At 43.3% G+C, this 19,079-nt stretch overlaps 1 protein-coding gene across 6 annotated transcripts in view; it reads left to right on the top strand.

Annotated features, from left to right (window-relative positions):
- TANC2 (tetratricopeptide repeat, ankyrin repeat and coiled-coil containing 2) overlaps window positions 1-19,079 on the top strand; it is a 3,436,361-nt gene that overhangs the window by 2,960,618 nt on the left and 456,664 nt on the right. For all 6 annotated transcript variants that reach the window (XM_069634135.1, XM_069634134.1, XM_069634133.1 and 3 more), the window contains 3 exons: window positions 4,113-4,344; window positions 4,651-4,817; window positions 7,928-8,535. In XM_069634135.1, coding sequence (XP_069490236.1) covers window positions 4,113-4,344; window positions 4,651-4,817; window positions 7,928-8,535 — 1,007 coding nt within the window. The remainder of the gene's footprint in view (window positions 1-4,112; window positions 4,345-4,650; window positions 4,818-7,927; window positions 8,536-19,079) is intronic.

Genomic DNA, 19,079 nt, shown 5'->3' with positions numbered 1-19,079 from the left:
ATACCTATTGCCTTAATTTCTGATAATACTATTGGAAGTGGCAAAGTGCTGGATCCTCATCCTGACTTACCAGGAGCCAATGAGGGTGTCCCCGTCAGCATCTGCCATCCCTTGTAGGTGTAGTCATGGACACTGACACCAAAGAGGAGTTGGGCGATTAGCTTAATGGAACCTCGCCTCCCATATTTTGCTGTATAGTGCAAGATTATGGTTCAAATCAGTGGTGTACTCCTTGATGAAGAAAGGAGTCCAGCCATCCATCCCTATACATGTGGTAAAAGCACAGCAGATGCCTAACTCCTCTGTTATAGTTGGAAAACGGGTTGATATCAAATCTATAGAACATACCCTATAGAATAGTGGGAGCATCCCTCCCACCCTCCATCTCTCTCATATGTACTCTTGCATCCCATTGCCTTTCCTCCATACTTTAAGGGTATCTGTCCCATCTGTACGTAATCGGTATATTTGCACAACAAACAAAACATGTTCATCAAATGTGGGGGGTAGTCTGTGCAGGGAGTGCCCCACGTTTAATGAGCAATCAATGCATCACCTATGCAAGATTTACTTCTTGACAATGTCATCTTCGATAATTCAACTGTGAACAAATGCACAATACGTATCTATTAGTTTGTGTGCAAACCTAAATGTAAACATATACATTAAAAAAAATTACGTTTAAAGACTACTATATTTCTCGTGGTTCCAAATGATTCTTTCATGGTGTGAGCCACCAAATAGCTAATCTTCTGTCATTCTTCCTAATAAAAATAAAAATATATAAATCACCATTATTTTGTTTCTCCTAAAGACGAGCTTTGAATTCCTATAATCATGTAGTCTGATCTTTAAAACACCTTAATTTATTATGTTAGATGGTCTTACCTTATAATGCAAGTCTTCCTCATGTAGATTATTATTTACAGGCCTCTACTGCATCATTTGCAGTGAAAATTGAGCTGCTACATATTCCAGTATTTTCTTTACGATGCAAACTCAATGGGCCTCATTATGAGTCCGGCGGTAACCGAGGCGGTAAAACCGCCTGGTTACCGCCAGACTCGTATTACCATTCCGCCTCCGTGATTTCCGGAATTACCGGGGCATTACAACCCCGGTTTCCCAGGAATCACGGAGGCGGAATGGGGTTAATCCCCATTCCCTTTGAGTCCTATAGGACTCAATGGGAATGGGGATCATGGAAACACCTGCAGCATCTCGTAATGCTGCCGGTGTTTCCTCGTCCGCCTGCAGGCGGGCGGTGTTAAACCCGCCAGGTCAAACCTGGAGGGAACATCACCTCCCGCCTGCAGGAGTCGGGATCAGGCGGTCCGGAAACAACGGTGGCGGCGTGTTTACCGCCACTGTTATTTCCGGACCGCCTGATTTGTAATGAGGCCCAATGTCTTTTCGGGCAGCCATTTTATCTCCTTGTGTCACCGGAGGACTCCAAATTTGCTTACAATATTAGCGGCCTCCATATTGTTGGACTTGCAGTAAATCTAAAGAAATCACACTTTCAACCAACTCAGAACATTCTCTTTATCACTGTACAATGGGACTCAGCGAAGGACGTGTTTTCCCTACACAGGACCGGGCCAAGGACATTCAAGCTAGTAAAAGATTTTGGTGTGATGGTTTCAGCGCCTTCTCCCACAGATTACTCATCACCCTCCCACTACGAAAGTGGTCTGTAGTCCATATTTGGTTGACTTTTTCGAATGGGACAAGGTTATATTCATTAGGTGTTAGGTGCGGTTTGATGCCTTGCTGTCAGAGACATCCAGTACGGTTATGTTTCTCACACAAGAAAAAGTTTTTTTGACTATGTTCAAGCTGAATACTATGGATTCTTCAATGGCTGCTAAGCTTGGGGTGGGAGGAGGTGTTGAACTGAGGCATGAGGGCATAGTGACGTAGTAAATATGCGGCCGATGTCACTTCTGGATCCGACAAGTAGCGCAGTTGAGTCAAGAGAAGCCAGTGGTCTCTATGGAGTCATAGTATGCCCCCTGGCAAAGAGGTTTCCGAGCAGCTGACACTGGAAGGGATATCTATCTGATAAGGAATCTGATGAGGAATCTGCAGGAGAAGAATCCATAGAATGAACATTACTGGTAAGTAATTTCTCCTTTTCTTGCACATAGGCGACGTCCAAGGAATGATGAGATAATTCAATTAGCTAAATTATTTTGTAAAATTAAATAGATTTTCCCCTTTAGGCTCCCTCCATGTCCTGAAAGAGACATTTTAATGCATTCAGTGTACAGTTGTCTAGAATACTCGACACGCCAAGGACGCAGTTCAACAACTTTTAATTTTACAACTGGAAGGGATGAATGAGTGCCTATGGGGAATCACCTATTTATAAAAGAATGGAATGGGCACTTGGGGTGCACAATGTAAATTGTGAATTTGAGGTGGAGAAACAAAGCATTAGTGCAGGAAAGTGGATTTCCACTGTATCTGGACCAAATTGTGTCCGCTCGAGCCAGAATTAAAAAGCTTTTATCTATGGGTTAGTCTCACTCCTTTTGGCTTGAGCGTTAGTGATATAGGGTCTAACGGGTTACAACTTAGAGCATAGGGGGAATGGAATAACTCGTTAGAGCATTGTCAGGATGGCTGTAAAACAAAAAAGGGTGATCATCTAATTTAAGAGGCTCTAGCATCCAAGTCCAATTGTCTAACTGATATAAACACTGTTGCAGTGAAGTAGCCCCATGCCAGCACTCTTTACATCACTCATAGTCACAGCATATTCATAGCTCCCCAGCACCCCTTCTTGACATTTCCTCAGGTTGCACCCTAGCTCTGGGCATAGACAGAGCACATGCTTACCAGTGAGAATTTATGATTCGCCCTTTCCTTATTAGATACCTAAAATTATTAAGAGCAGGGATTTCTCCTCCTTTGCCTGTGTGCTTTCAGATTGAAGTTATTCTCACCCATCATCTAAGGGCCAGCCTGCAACCAGCTTTGGTTGTTTACCTTAAGCAATAAACCCTGGTGGCTCGAGTTAGAGGCCCAAGTGAAGCGAGGGTCTTAACGTTAGCCCCATGGCATTACCAGACCCGGTATTGCCCCACCCAGAGGGATTTATTACTATTAGTATCCTGGCATGTTTTAACAGGATACTAATAGTTTTTCTTTCAAGTTGAAAAATGGCATGTTTGCTGTTTCACAATTGAAAAGAACTACAAAACAGAATAGAAAGGCAGAAGGGACTATGTGTAGTTCCCAACTTCGTTGTCCATGGCAACCATTGCCGTGACAGGGATGCACCGGGAATACTGAGTGTTCTCGGCACTGGCAAGGGGCAAGGAACCTGCAGCTAAATGGGGTGGGTGCGGTGAAGGATGTGGAAATTGGTGTGGGGAAGGAGACACGGGGGGAGCGCTTGGCACACTTATGCTGGCCCCTAGGGGAAGATGGTGGCCTCCCGCTTCTGAGGAGGCTCGCAACAGGGCACTTTACCATGAGGTAAATATCACATTCCAAGCTTCCTGACTGTCTGGGAGGCTCCCTGATTCCCCACTCCCAGTCCCGTGCCTGGGTGCTAATTCTCTTTATGGTTCTCTGGCTCCAGTAGGTCCTGAGCTATAGCCACAAACAGACGTGCAATTCACTCCTCCCTTCTTCAGGGGTCTCTGGTGCTTTCCAGGATCTGGACTGAAGTGCCCAGCAGGTTTGCACTCAACTCCTCCCGCCTCAAGGCTCCTTGGCCCTTACCAAATTCTGGGGTATAGCACCCAGCATACTCCGGGCAACATGCTTTCCTTCCTGCTACAGTCTTGATCAGGACTTAGCTGCTATGCTCAGCAAGATGCTCACCTCACTTTTTCTTGCATACGCTCTCTCTCTCCACTTAAACCACCTCTCTGGATCTTCATCTGTAACTCCCACATTGTCTTCCTCTTCCTGTCTCAATGAGGCATCCCACTAGAAGTCCCCAGAAAAAGGCAGGGGACTTCATCACAAAGTGTACCATCACTGTGAATAGTCTGTGTGGTTGCAACTAGAGAATTACACAAATGCACCTAACGATATGTAAGGTATAAATATTATAGCAGATTTTGAAAAGTGTTTTTTTTGTTGGTTTTCTGCAGGTTGTTGCCTACCATTACTGTCAAGCAGACAATGCCTACACATGTCTGGTCCCAGAGTTTGTACATAATGTAGCAGCCTTGCTGTGCCGCTCGCCACAGCTGGTGGCATACAGGGAACAACTGCTGCGGGAACCTCATCTTCAGAGCATGCTCAGCCTGCGCTCCTGTGTGCAAGACCCCATGGCCTCGTTCCGCAGAGGAGTGCTTGAGCCTCTGGAAAACCTTCACAAAGGTACAGTAAGAAGATGGATGTTCTATTGGCACTTGACACGTTCTGATGCTAAGACATGCAATATAGCCTGTGCCCAAGACCCTGAAATACTTAGATGCTGAACAGTCATAGGTAAATATAAATGCTTTTATCAGTATGCAGAGCCCCAATTGTAACTGGTTGCTAAAATGGATTCTCAGTAAAACCATAATACAAATGGCTTATCCCATCACTCCTACATACAATAAATCAGTTCATGAGTCTGCCATAAATACATTGATGTTTCTCTTTGCTACATTCACCTTGCACCAATACTTTCCATTGCAGAGAGGAAAATCCCAGATGAAGATTACATCATTCTGATCGATGGGTTGAACGAAGCAGAGTTTCACAAACCGGATTATGGTGACACTATTGTGTCATTTCTGAGCAAAATAATCGGAAGGTTTCCCCCCTGGCTGAAGCTGATCGTTACAGTTAGGACCACACTCCAGGTACACTTTGGGAGAATTGCCTGAGCACCATCAGTATTTCATTTGTTTTTCTTTTATTAGATGTCTTTCTCTTTGGCCTTCTTTTTCTTTTCTCAATTACTAACAGCACTGAATAATCTAGCATACACCTCTCAATTTAAGGAATATTCGTGTTTCCTATAGAGGGCAGCACACTTGTTACCAGTAGCTTTCTCTGAAAGGACTACTCAGCACATTTGTTCTGGACATCCCACAGTTATGGCTCTACAGCCCAACTGGCTGTGAGTTATTATTCAGTAAATCACTCCATAGTCACTTACTTTGATACACCAATGAAGAGAACACATGGCAATGCACTCAGCGATGATTATAAATGGGATTTACTGTTTGTTTTTCCATATCTCTGGGTGTTTCTTAGGGTTTTCAAAATCTGTGTTTTTCAGGGCTTACCCCTTGTTTCCCTAAACAAATCATAGATAAATGTGTTTTCCAGTACAGACAAAAGTGAATCTTTTATTGCTGTATGAATATTATGCATAATTATTTTGAAGCAAAAGCATCACAGATTATGCTGACACAGCTCCTATTGGCTATTTGTAATCTTGGAATTGTATTGCAGAATTTATAATGGAAAAGGAAAGCTACGCATATAGAAAAACAAAGAATCAAAGAAGGACTTGGTTGACTCCAGTAGCCTGACATGAGACAAGATAAGAGCACAAATCAATTTTGCAGTGAACCCTAACACATGAAATACCCAAAGAAAAAGAAACACATGGTGTACAGGAAAGGAAGGGGAAGGTGCATGGGGGACAAAGGCAGGTGTATCTGTGCATTAATTTCAAAGCTGCATAAAGGACAAGGAACTGAACAACCATTGTTTAAAAAAACACTTGTGGGTAACAAGGCGTCTCATTACATAGATTCCAATGTGGCCTTTGGTAAAAATATGAAGTTTGGATATTTACTAAGTGGACGGTTAAATAGATAGTGATATAAAAAAAAAGAGATGAATATTAAATTCAATGGGAATTAGGAATTCCAAATGATAGACGTAACTCTGCTATTCTTCAACCGAATATACAAAACAATGTTGTGGAAAGCTTTGCATTATGGAACTAGAAGTGACTTTACTTCATCCATTTCCCAATTAAACTTGAGGAGACTAGTGTTTGATGGACAACTATTGAAATACAGGCACCATTTGATCAAGAAGTCCATTTGGATCATCTCTGACCAGTGACTTTTTTCAGCCCTGCAGCTTTAGGAATCCAATAATGAACTCTAAATAGCTACTTTTTAAAATGCATGTTCATGTTCAACACAAATAATTGTTATGGGGAATATATCACATGGCCTTTTTGAGTTCGAATTGCATTCAGGTACAAAGATGCCTGAGAATGTCCACTAGTGGCATTGCTGACCTTGCTTTTCATTTAAAATGTGAATGCAGAAATTCACGTGTAGCAGGGTCAGTGCTGCTGTCCATTGGATATTTTTGGATAAACCCCTAGAAGGGAACATTCTTTCCGGTGGCATAAATTGAATTAAATTGTATTTTACTGAAATTCCAAAAGCCTAATTATAAAGCACAGCCTAATGCCAACACTAGCTCAGATACCGAGCCAATTTGCTGTGGAGTCCAGCAAGGAGCCTGCTTGTCTCTGAAATTGTTTCACATGTATATTAAACCCCTCTTTCACCTTCTGACAACTATGGGTATCCAGTTTTCTAACTACGCAGATGATAACCAACTTCTGATGGAGCTAAGCGGAAATTACAGCATAGACACAGCAAGGTTAGATTACATCTATGGCTCGGTAAAAAACTGGATGGTGAATAATTGGATGTTTAAACAGTACCAAGACTGAACTGATGATTTTCAGCTGCACGCAGGCCGCAGCCAAGCTGGGTACTGAATACAACTGCCTGAATATTGAGGGGAATCCTATCTAGGTCTGGAGAAGGTTAAGATGCTTGGGGCCCACTTAGAGGCCTCTCTTGCATCTGAGGCACAGGTTGATGGGGTGATTGACAGCACACAATATCATTGAGGGTGCTAAGACAAGTTCAACCCTTCCTCTCGCCTAAGAATCGAGAGACCCTGGGAATGGCAGTCATCATGCCGCGTGTTGTCTTCTGTAACGCCCTCTTAATTGGGGCCAACAAGAATTGCCTCGGTAGGCTGTAAGTTCTTCAGAATGAAGCAGTTAGTTATCTGTGACATTTCAAAGAGGGAACACATCACTTGTGCAAGGAAGAAACTTCACTGGCTACCTGTGCTTGCCAGAATAAGATTTGAAGCCCTTTCCTTGGTTCACAGGTGCATCTATGGTTGTATCGATGGGGATGCCCCAATCTATCTTAAAGAACAAATCAAACTGTATGTGCCTCTTAGGTCTCTTAGCTGTAGTTCAAGAGGACGGATGGATGTCCCAATATTTAAAAGAACTAGAAGATATGGACGTTCTTTTCCCATCCTCGCAGCACAGGGTTGGAATACTCTTCCAACAGTGCTACATCTGCAAAAGCACTAATTATGCTTCTGGAAACTTTTGAAAACATTTTTATTTGAATAATTCCCTTTTGCTACACCATTCCAGGTCGACCTGTTAGATGACATAACTATGTAAATGTACAGTCAGCATTAGTTAATTTCAAAGATGCGTATGGATTAGAAGGTTTTACTGCTCCTTCCCAGACAGAGAGGTAGAAGGCATCTCCAACACAAGGTCTTGGGACGATAGCACAGGGGCAATACGCTCGTCTTGGAAGCAAGATGACGGGGAGCAAAACAGGTTCAGTCCGGGCTTAGAAACCTCTGGGTAATAAGCGTGTTATAAATAACCAATTATAATATCCAAATCTGCATAAGCCTTGACCTCTTCTGCTGGTCGAAGGATCACATAAATACCCCAGAATAATGGAATGCCTAAATATTTCCGGACCCGGATATGAAATACTTATGGATAGTTACATATGAGTCTGTGAAGCCCATGCAGTGTTAAATACCTCTTTCTTTAAATGGTATAACAGATCTACCTCTGTTTGTAAAGTTTAGAGACCTTGTAACACAGGGTACATGATTTATATTCCTTGCATGATTTGATAATTACATTTTGACATTACAGGAAATCACCAAGCTCCTGCCTTTCCATCGAATCTTCCTTGACCGCCTAGAAGAAAATGAAGCCATAGACCAAGATTTGCAGGCCTACATCTTACACCGGATACACAGCAGCTCTGAGATCCAAAACAACATCTCCCTCAATGGCAAAATGGACAACACAACTTTTGGCAAACTCAGTTCTCACCTTAAAACTCTAAGCCAAGGATCCTACCTGTACCTGAAACTAACATTTGACCTCATTGAAAAGGGCTACCTGGTGTTAAAGAGCTCCAGCTATAAAGTTGTTCCTGTTTCCTTATCGGAAGTGTATCTGCTGCAGTGCAATATGAAGTTTCCCACACAGTCTTCCTTTGATCGTGTCATGCCTCTCCTCAATGTGGCTGTGGCCTCTCTTCATCCCCTGACGGATGAACATATCTATCAGGCCATTAACGCAGGCAGTGTGGAGGGTGTCCTGGAATGGGAGGACTTCCAGCAGAGAATGGAGAACCTTTCAATGTTCTTGATAAAACGCAGAGACATGACTCGAATGTTTGTGCATCCTTCCTTCCGGGAGTGGCTTATCTGGAGAGAGGATGGAGAGAAGACCAAGTTTCTCTGTGACCCCAGGTGAGCGGTTCCCTGACCTTTTGCCACCTTCTATATCTTCTGCATTTCCATTAATAAAAAAATAGTTTATACAGCTGTGCAAATATCTACATAGAATACAAGTTCTAGTGTGGGAATGTTTTCATTTATTTAATGGTCTCTCTTATTTCTACAGTCATTTTAGGTCCAGCTGAAAGAACTCTGGGGACCTTTTAAGGATTTTATTGTACTCTCATAAAATGTCCTCCTTCAGTATAGGCCACTATATTGTTTTGTGTGTGATATGATGCATAACATACAGAGGATTTGTAAATAGAGTATGTTTACATGGCAGAGCCTGCCCATGGAGTTAACTGGAACAAGATGACCACTGTTACAAACTTGCTACTCTCCTGCTTTTAGTAAAGGGTATCAGAAAAACAGGTCAAGCAAACTAGGATTTGGTGCCTGCTCAATATAACAGTATGCCACTGTTTCAGACAGAAGCAGCTCGAAGACATGCCATACAAAGCCCCAATTACAATTTACAGAATGAACAAAAAAGATTACCAAAGTATGTCTTCAGGGCCTCCAGAACAAATTGCCTAGGGCATAGAGTCTACCAAAATCAAGTGTTGCATTTGGGTGCTAGAGTAGGTTTGTAATGATTACAGAATGTGCTCAACCAAGGTTGCTGCCCTGCAGATATCCTGATTTAGATGCATGTTTTAGGAGCCCATTTCTCAGAAACAGAATTTTAGGGTTTTGTGGTTCCCCAGAATTTAAAATATCATGGTGCCACAAAATGCTTTATAGAGCATCTTTTCCACTAAATTAATGACTAAATGCCCCCATGACGGAATATAAATACCTCTTTGCCCTCGACACAGACCACCTAGAAACAGGTCCACGCAGAGTAACCAGGTACTTGTGAACATGCATCAACACCGCAGCAAAGCTAGCTTGTATTTTCCCTCCCTCACCATTAACCTATCCACCCGCCGTTTATATTCACCAGAGCACCTGGAAGCGATGCAAATGGCAATGGTTCTCTGTATAAATGCCAGTAACATAACATAATGTATTTTAATACCAGTTCCGATGGGCATCTCATTAATACCGTCCAACATTCAAAGTCTGTCCTAATGTGCCAAATCATCTTCAGCAGCAAATACACGCCTTTTTGAAAACTGTGATCCTAGTTAAAATGTCAGATTTACAGCTTTGTCACAGGGGATGTTGTGCCTGATATGTTTGCCAAAGTAGAAAATGAGTACTGTAAAGCCTGTTCTGTGAGAATGAATACACAGTTAAAATACTGTGCCGGGATATGTGGTGCCCATCAGTATTCCTGTATCAGTGGATACCCCATCAGAATCAATATGCCTGAAAACAAATTGATTAAAATTAGCCATATTTATATCTGGATGTTAAATATTACATTCTGTTTCGAATGACATCATGCTGCTGCTAATTCATGACACATGGCTACTCGTGTAAGCCAGCGGATAGCTTCATTTATCCTGCTCATTAATTTTCCTAGTGGTGTTTTTATTCCACATATCAAATCAAAGGTGCCACTTAGTTCAGCTCAGCTTTGGTACTTAGCTTTGCATAGTTGTGATGCATAGGTCTAGTCAATTAAGATCTCTGGCTCTGTTCATCAGGTGCAGTTTGTAAATGCCCCTTGGCTCCACTCAGGTATAATCTGCAGCGCAGCTAAAATATATCTATAATTCTTCACAATGTTGGACCAAAATGCTGCTAGTTCCTCTCACCATCAAACAGGCTATAGTGATACTCATCTGTGTCCTCTGCAGTTGACAATGATACCTCTGGTGCTCCCACTTATCTCTTGAAATATTCCACTGGTACTATTCGATATTGGCTATGGTGCTACTCAAGTCGGTCCTGTATGCTGCTCAATGTTTCCCCAAGCTGCTAGTACTATACTACCCCTTCCTCTCTGATGGGTTCACTATGATGTAATGTGGCTCTGTGCTGCTGCTGAAGTAAATCACTAGAGCTGCCCTTGCCCCTCCCTACCCAGATAAACGCTGTTGTTTCTCAATTTTGGTTTGTATTGCGCTAACAATAGTTCCATGAAGCTGCCCTGAAGTCCAGCTCTGTCAATAGGTTCCTTGGTGCTTTTCAGATTTTCACCCTGCTGCTGCTCCAATAGGCCCTGGTGCTGAGTATGTTTTCCTCATTGTTTCAGTGCTTTCTGCGGCGGGTTCGAAGGAGGCGGACTACGATAAGACATTTCACTATCTTCTTTATTAACCAAAGGAAAACAATGCCTCTCTCTCTATACTATAAGGCGTCTCTACCTAACAAAACTAAGTTGCTTGTCAGTTGTCAGTGAATGTCTTAACAGAATCTGTCCACCGGCCAAACTAACCTCAACTGGCCCTACCACTAAGATAGCAACTAAGGACAGGAGAATGACTCCCCTCTACTGTGGTGTTTGCTTTCAACAAACCTTATTCAATACTTGATTTTCAGATAGTCTCTGGTGACTCTTCTGACCAGTTAATGAACTCGTTCAATACTTTACCTTGGTTTGGCTTCTTCTCTCTTTGGTAAATGTTCTTGATTCTAGTCTTTGATTCCCTTCCTCTTGTTTCTCTCTACTGAGAGTGGTTCTTCATTGACTTTGACTAATATGGCAAAGAGTATTCCAATAATGATTCTCTTTTACTTCTTTAGGTTTCAGTATTATGATATCTTTATCTCTACTGAGATGAGTATGATAGGTCCCAACAGACACTTGTACTTCACTTGGACGAATATGATTGGTCCCACAAAGATTCTCGCTCACTCCTCTGGGCTTTAATATTAGTCTCTTGGACATCACTAGGACGGGTATGAATGATCCCACAATGATTCTCAATCACTCATCAGGTCTTTAATATTACATTCGCTTGGATGAGTAGGATTGGTCCCATAACGATTTTCCGCTCCCCTCCCGGGTCTCCTGTTTCCCTGTTACCTGCTGTTTGTAGGGATAACATTACCAGGGCTTTTATTCGCTCAGGGTCGGCGGTTCTCTCTTCTTGTCGTCGTCCATTATGGTTGTGCGGTTTCTTCAGTACCATTCGGTTCTGCGTCCTCCATTGTGGAGTCCATTGTGGAGTGTGTTAGCGTTGTTTAGAGTACCCGCGGTCCACCACCAGCTTGTTGTACTCTCGCCAACACTTGCTGTCTGTCTTTCTCTCTCAATGCTTCAGGACGCTGCGCATCTGACTTTCTCTCCTTCATTCTCCCATAGTCGAGACACAGTGCGTCTAATTCTGTTCCTCATTCCGCTCTCATTACAGGATGCTGCGTGTTTAGCTTCAGTTCCGTATTGGCCTTCCCGCCCGTTAGTAAATCGCTGGTTTTCTTTCTTACTTTAAATCTCCTTCCCTCTAACTTGTGACATAGCTGTGGGTCTTCCCCAGTGCATCTCTCTCTCTCTCTCTCTCTCTCTCTCTCTCTCTCTCTCTCTCTCTCTCTCTCTCTCTCTCTCTCTCTCTCTCTCTCTGTGTCTGCTTCTCTCCTTCCCTCCATATCCTCTTCTTCGTCCCATTTAAATGGGTTATTTTCATTTAAAGAAACATTTAGTTTCCTGTTGACGGTAGCACATACTGATCTTTTCTTCATACCAATCTACATAAGATATATTCAAAGAAGTGCTCCTGGGTTGTATTTTAGAGAGTCCTTGTCCTCAAAGGGGAGTCCCTCCCAGTGAGGTCCCACTTGCCTCAACCCCTTGGATAGTTTTTGCCGAGCAGGCTCACCTCCCTAGCCTCACAATGGAGGGCATGGGTGGCGTTGCCCCTTGGGGAGAAGGGACTAATTCCCGCAATTCATCACATTTCCCTCCCACTTAGATGGGCTCCTAGTGCACGTCAAATTTGACCAATTAGACTTGGCAACCTGCTCCATTAAATAATCACATGGTGTAGCTCCATCTCATTTTGAAACAGGCCCTGATGATGATCATTTTGCCACATAACTCTGGTGCAGGCCCGATCCTCCCTCAGTCATCCAGATAAGCCCCTCAATATGTTAACTTTCATTTTTCATGCTGCTCTGAATCACCTGTTCTCAAGTAGGCCTCTGCCCACATTTGCTCTATACGGCTCAACCAATAGTACCCCTTTGCTGGTGGTTGCCCATCCCATCTGCTACTTCATTGTGCCCCTTTATTTTGTAGCTTACGCCTAAGAGGATGAAACCATTATAATACTACTCCCTTTGTGGAGAAAATGTAGCTTTGCACCGGAACCCAGGTAGCCTACCACTGTCTGCACCAACAATGCCAGAATCTACTGCCTAGAGACATATTTGGCCATGCACTACCCCTTCTTTGCACTGCATGGTGCTAACAGTTGAGAAAATTAGATTGGTGTTGTGGCAGGGGTTTTAAACAGCCACTGTCTGCACCCTGTGATTACTGAAGGCTTCTGGTATTAGGTCAACCGCCCAGTGTGGGGTTGAAGCTGCAGATGTCTTGCCAGTAGTCCTCAATCCGTGGTTATCTGGCAGACTAATCACCTTAATCATATTTAAACTCTTGTATGCATACAAGGCTTGGCTAGGAATTGCCACTCTGCGTGTGAACTCTGTTTGAACTCTGGATTTCTTTCGCCATAGGCGGGAAACAACTGAACAGGTCCAATGCTTTCCTTGACCCATGTTTTTGACACTCTCCTCCACAGTCACCAGTCCTTGCCATGGTGACCTCTCCAGGGACAGGGAGTTTTTGCCGCAGTAGAATTAGTCTAAGTAGATTTGTCAAATATTTTCCATCTGATTTTTCCGCATATATATGTGGGGTGAGTTTAGGAGAACAATTAATATAGTGCGGTTAAAGGGGGGCTGCGGGGCATCTCCCCCCCGCATATATTTGCAGCAAAATCTTCCTGTAAAGAAAATGTGATTAAATGTACTACTATGAAAAAGATTTGACCAGATCACAAAGAACCACCTCCTCCGCCATGCCATTGGTCACTGATCCATGCCTTTGTGACTTTCAAACCTGATCCTTGATCCAAGCTGTGACCCTCTATCTTCCCGCTATGGGCATGTTGAGAAATGACGTAATGAACAACACAAATATAGTGTAAGAGGCTTTTATTAAGATTTGACAATACAAGGTGTTAGGAGGGGCAAAGGCCTATCTGTACACGTATTGCAGTCAAAATAACTAACTAACGAGTAAACAAGTGTCAAGGACGGTATAACTCCAAATGTGATTCTCCAGATGGTCCTTGTGTGTCAGGGTGATGAATTCCTTTAACGTTAATGACTGGCACATATTATTATGAGTCTCTGTCCCTCCAGGGATACCTTATTCTAGCAACCAGAGTCCAAAGGTGTGATGGACAACAGAAAGGTCAAACCTAATCTTTATAAGACCCTTACCCTCCAGGCTAAACTCTGCTACAACAAAGAGTTCTCTACGTTTGGTCAACAAAAGTGTTCATAAACTTATCCTATGAACGTCGTTCCCTATTCTAGAAATCATACAAATATCAGATACCTTCCTAGTCGGACCCCTCCTGGGTTACTTACAGGGATGGACTGGGAACCAAAAGAGGGCGTGGAAATAATTTTCAAAGTGGACCCGTATTACACATTTTCAGCAAGCTCAACCCTTCTCCGATGAGAAAATGTGTATATAAAATAGGTCACCACTCAAAGTATGCACAGGGTGCAGAGGCCTACCGGGAAATGTCCAGAGTTCCCTATAGGCCATCCCAGCCCTGGGTTCTTAGGGTTCTACCTACGGCTGGCTCTAGTCAACCCAGATTCATTAGCACTCTCCACAACCTCTTATTTCCCTTAACACATCAGTCTTCTGAGGTCTCACCACAACCTCTGGTTCTCTCCGACTTCTCTTGGGTCCATCCACAACATTTGGTTTTGTCAGCACAACAATATTTGAAATACTGGACAATCACCCACCCCCAACCCCTCATTCAGGGTCCTTTGCAGGCAGACAATATTCTTGCCCTCCTGCCAGGGGTGCCTTTCCTTCTCAGTTCTTGAAGAAAGTGCTCTGGCCTTGCTCCTGGTATCTGGTATGCTGGGTAGGACCTGTCCCTAGTTTCTGTCTTCACTATATCAACAGATCTTGTGGCAGGTTCGCTAGCATCCCTTTTCCAGAATAACTGCTGCAAAAATGCATGTGAGTAAACTACCTCTTTCCAGGTGGCAGTATCCCTCTATATCCAGGGAGTAGGTGAAAGCATGTCTGGGTGTGGGCAAGGGGGCTGATTATCTAAATCAGCCTAGGATTAGTCCTTCATTGGAGTTGCTTGTTTTGTGGTTCCTGATTGGTTTTATCTACTAGGACGTTTCATTTGAAACATAATATAACTTTCCCTTTTGGCATTTATCGTGTCTTAGTTTGTTACTAATGTTCTCGCTTACTAATTTGTTTCTGAACTTGCCGTTCCACAAATTTGCATGATTCTGTTTCTTTTGATATTTCACTGTTTTAAATAAATGCAGTTCTTGTTCTCAAATCAATGCTTTCTGCCCTTAATGCTTTTCATATTATTCCGGTATTACATTTTTGGAAACATGCACATTTGCCATTTTTCTTGCTCAGACTTTTCATTGATTCTAACCGTTGCGAGGCATGCTGGAACCTGTAGTTCTGGACCAAATTATCAGGTAAATACAGGAAACATTGCGTCTCAGAGAGGGGGCGAGCACAATTAGTTCCACTCCATCCACCCTCTGGGAGGCGCGGCTGGAACCACCCAGTTTTCTGTGGCTCAGCCCCCTCATATAAAAGCATGGTGAGTTTCTCAAACTCATAATTCATCCATGGTTTGTAGTGCTTCTTTTGTGGAGGCACATTTTATGAATTGAAATTGCATTTGTAGAATTCACCAAAGAAATCACTGAAGGCCTTGTGTGTGCGTGCAAGTGTTTTTGTGTATTAACCAGTGATCTTTTTTAATATATTTCTTTCAAGAGGTTTCATAACTGTCAGACTTTACAGTAAGTTGTGTGCTGCCAGGATTAGCCAGGAGAATTTCAGACATGTTCTGTATTATTCATTTGGGTGCCAGATTTGGGGCTGGTAGCTATTTTGATGTCCCTTCCCAGCACATATTGACAGTGACCCTTGCCCAAACTTGTTTGCTCCCAGAAGTATTATTGTGTCCTTTAATGTATTCACTAAATCAATTAAATAACTATTTGCTCTAGACAAGTGCATGGTTTCTTCTATAGATTAGTGTTCCTTGTGGTACAATTGGTGAAGGAGATATTATCAGTTGTAAAATACTGTATGAATGTTTTGGCCGCTATTGCTGTGGGTGGATTTAGGTAGTTGTAAGAGTATATTGATTTGCAACAAAGGTCCTGACATTGACTTAAATACTTATTTCTGTTGAAAAACAGACTGACTTATCACGGGAGCTCAAACGTATAAATTGTATTTATTTGGATATATAGGCTGCTTTCTCGAAAGCGCTGTACAGAGTTAAATAAGCAGATGCGAAAGTATGGTAATTTAAAAAAATAAAGTACAAATTCAATTCAAGAGGAGGCCCAGAGGTAAGCTTTAATAGAAAAGTGATACGATGAGAGTGCTAGCAGAATAAACAGTAAAGGAAAGGGTGTTTAAAAATTTCAGAGCCAGGAAAGCAAAGGAGCAAAAACAAGATTAAGCAGAGTGAAAACAAAGGGCACTAAAAGAGAGATTAACAGAGAGCACGAGTGGGTACAGAAAGTGAAAGTAAAGGGGAAAGGTAAACATTAGCAATACTGTTGATGGTTTGAAAAACAATACAGAGGCAACAAAAATGGAGATGGGTGGAAATGACAAGCCATTTAAGCGAGGCCAGAAAAGGAGAAATATGAGAATGTGGGAAAGTAAGCAAATACAGTTAGAGGACAATTGAAGTAGGGCAAGGGCATGGGCGGTTAGGCCAACAAGAACGGACGATCAGTAATAAAGAACCTAAAGTAAGGATGCCCGATTCAGCTGCTAAAAATGTTAGAAAAGTACTGTGAAGAGTCAGGAATGAAACTCGGACACAAGTTAGACATGGTTGTGGCTAAAGACTGTCCCTGCACTAGAGGTGTCACCCTACCTGAACTCAAAACTAATGATCTGTCAGTGTCAGAATGGCCAAAACAAAACTGTTCTGTGTCCAAAGTACTATACTGACCGTCACATTCTAAAGAAATGAACTTTAAAGTGCAAAGGATTAACCTTTAGTGTTCTTGAAATGTTCAAATGGGCAAAGAAATAACTCCAACAAAACGTCTCTCAAGGATTTTGCTCCTTACTCAAGAGTGTGTCTCACTTCTCCAGGATTCTTCTTCTCCTTTTCTTACAAATAACAGTTCTTGTCTTTTCTCTTGATCAACACCAAAAATCATACACAACTTTGTTTGGTATTTGTTTTGACAGGGTACCTGGTATACTCTACTGCCAGGGCTTTTGCTCCCTCTTCATCTGTTTAACCCAGTCCTTTTCCCAATCCTGATATCTCTTCTCAAGATCTTTTTTTTATAGCTTAGATACATTTTGTGTGACTGCTTGGTATACTCTTGTGCCAGGGTTTCTTGCATTCACTCACTTGTAATTTCCTGGTGTACTCTACTGCCAGGGCTTCCTGTAGGTAACACACTTGAGATTGCCTGACATACTCTTGTGCCAGGGCTTCTTGTATTTCACACACTTGCAGTTGCCAGGTACACTCTCCTGACAGGGCTTTCCACTTGGGTGCCTTTGTCCACACCTCTACACTTGATAATTCACAGCATTAGCCTTATTGTCTAATTCGCTCTGTCCATTGTATACTGCCTTGTTAATGTTCTGCTCACACTTCCACTCTTGGTGATTCACCACCATAGCCTTATTGGCTAATTCACGCTGTCCGTTATGTGCTGCCTTGTTAGTGTTTCTTATATGCATCACATACTCACAAACTTAAGACTCCCTTCTTTAGGAGATGCACTTTCACTTTCCCTCTAACTCAGGTTTTGTTACCGGCTCTCTTTCTGTCTCCGTTTTTTGTTATAGTCAATTATTCGCATGTGGTGTGCTCACCAATACATGTTCCTTTTCTCCCAGTGTGGACTCACCGGCTCTATGTAGCATTCCTTTTCCTTCTCTGAGCCTGCCGGTGACAATCTTCGGGTGCTTTCTTCCTCGTGACCATCTGCTTTCCGCCTTCCTGCTTCCCGCGGCTCCAGTTGGGCTTTTCTGCCTCGCACTGGTCTCAGTTAGGTGTACTGCTGCTTTCCGACAACGGCAAACGACCAGGAGCCCTGTGCTGGCATCTGGAGTTCCTGCCGTGTGCAGTCTTCTTCATGCAGCCGTCTGTTTCTCAGCACCTGTGCCGGTTGGCTGCACCGGCCTTCTTGCAGCCCTTTGGTTGCACAGAGAGAAGCAGCCCGCTCGTGCCAGCAGTCTCTTAGTTTCTGTGTTCTGGGCACAGGTGCATGCTCCCAGCAACTAGAGCGCTGCCTGTGCTCGGAGCTTCTCTTGCTCTGCATTCCCCCACTCCTCCTCTTCTTTGTCACAGTGTTAAGGTGTTTCTGGGAACAGTAGTCCCTTTGTGGCAACTTGCATGAACTGTTCCTGATAGGTTTTGATGGCAAGTCAGTCATGGAGGGTTGATATGGGGAGTCAGTGCAGAGGACTTTAGAAGATCTACAAGGTAAGTCTGTGTTTGAGAGTTGGTCTACAGGTTGGAACACTCTCCACAGAGGGAGCTGTGGAGGAGTTATAATAGGCCATTAGAGTGTTACAAATGGGAGGTTCATCCTACAAGGGAAAAGTCCATGTCTCATCCGATGAAGCCATGGCATCTCCCCAGAGGTTATCTCCTCTGTGATGCTGGAAATGCATCAGGGGGACAGGGCCTCTGAATCCTTGTCCTTTATTGCCTTATCATGTATGTTCTGTCTTGTTTTCTGCGCAGGAGTTCATGTGGAACTCCTGGCGGTGCGGCTCTTCCTCTTTTTGGTCGTGGTGAACAGACCCTTGGGGTACCCTTATGGAACCCATGGGTAGGAGTACGACCCTGTACTCCTAGTATATGTTTTTGGGCACCTGTGTGTGGCCCACAAAGCAGTGTACGGGCTGATGGCAGCCCCGTGCTGAATTGACTGGTGCCCTGAGTGTCCTCCATTTTTGGATGCCCTCGCCCTGTCATTAGAATCAGTGGATTTCTGATAGGAAACAAGATGGCCCTGACTCTGTCCCTTCCCCCTGACTGGCTGTTGGGTGGAAGTTCCATATATGGTGTTGTGTGGAAGCCAGGCCAGTGTTATGGGTGTCTAGTATCTGGTGTTTGACACAGTGACTGAGACAACCCTTCCCAAAACTGGTATGAATGCAGTGTGTGGTGCTGAATGGCAGAGTGCTTGTCCAAATCCACATTCTGTGTTGTGGACGTCTGGATGGAGAAGAATGGCCTGAATGCACCGTGCGCCGGATTGAGTGCCTGACTGCCCTTCAGAGTGATTGGTTGCCTGAGTGTAACCCATCAGAGTGAATGGGAGATCAACAGTATATCTGGGGGCCTCTCACTACTAGAAATCGTTCAGAAGCTGAAGTTGAA

Source organism: Ambystoma mexicanum, chromosome 13 (assembly GCF_040938575.1).
Source record: "Ambystoma mexicanum isolate Mex_15411 chromosome 13, UKY_AmexF1_1, whole genome shotgun sequence".
Taxonomy (NCBI): Eukaryota; Metazoa; Chordata; class Amphibia; order Caudata; family Ambystomatidae; genus Ambystoma; species Ambystoma mexicanum.
The sequence above is the reverse complement of the archived record's forward strand: the minus strand, read 5'-3'. Positions and strand labels throughout refer to the sequence as shown.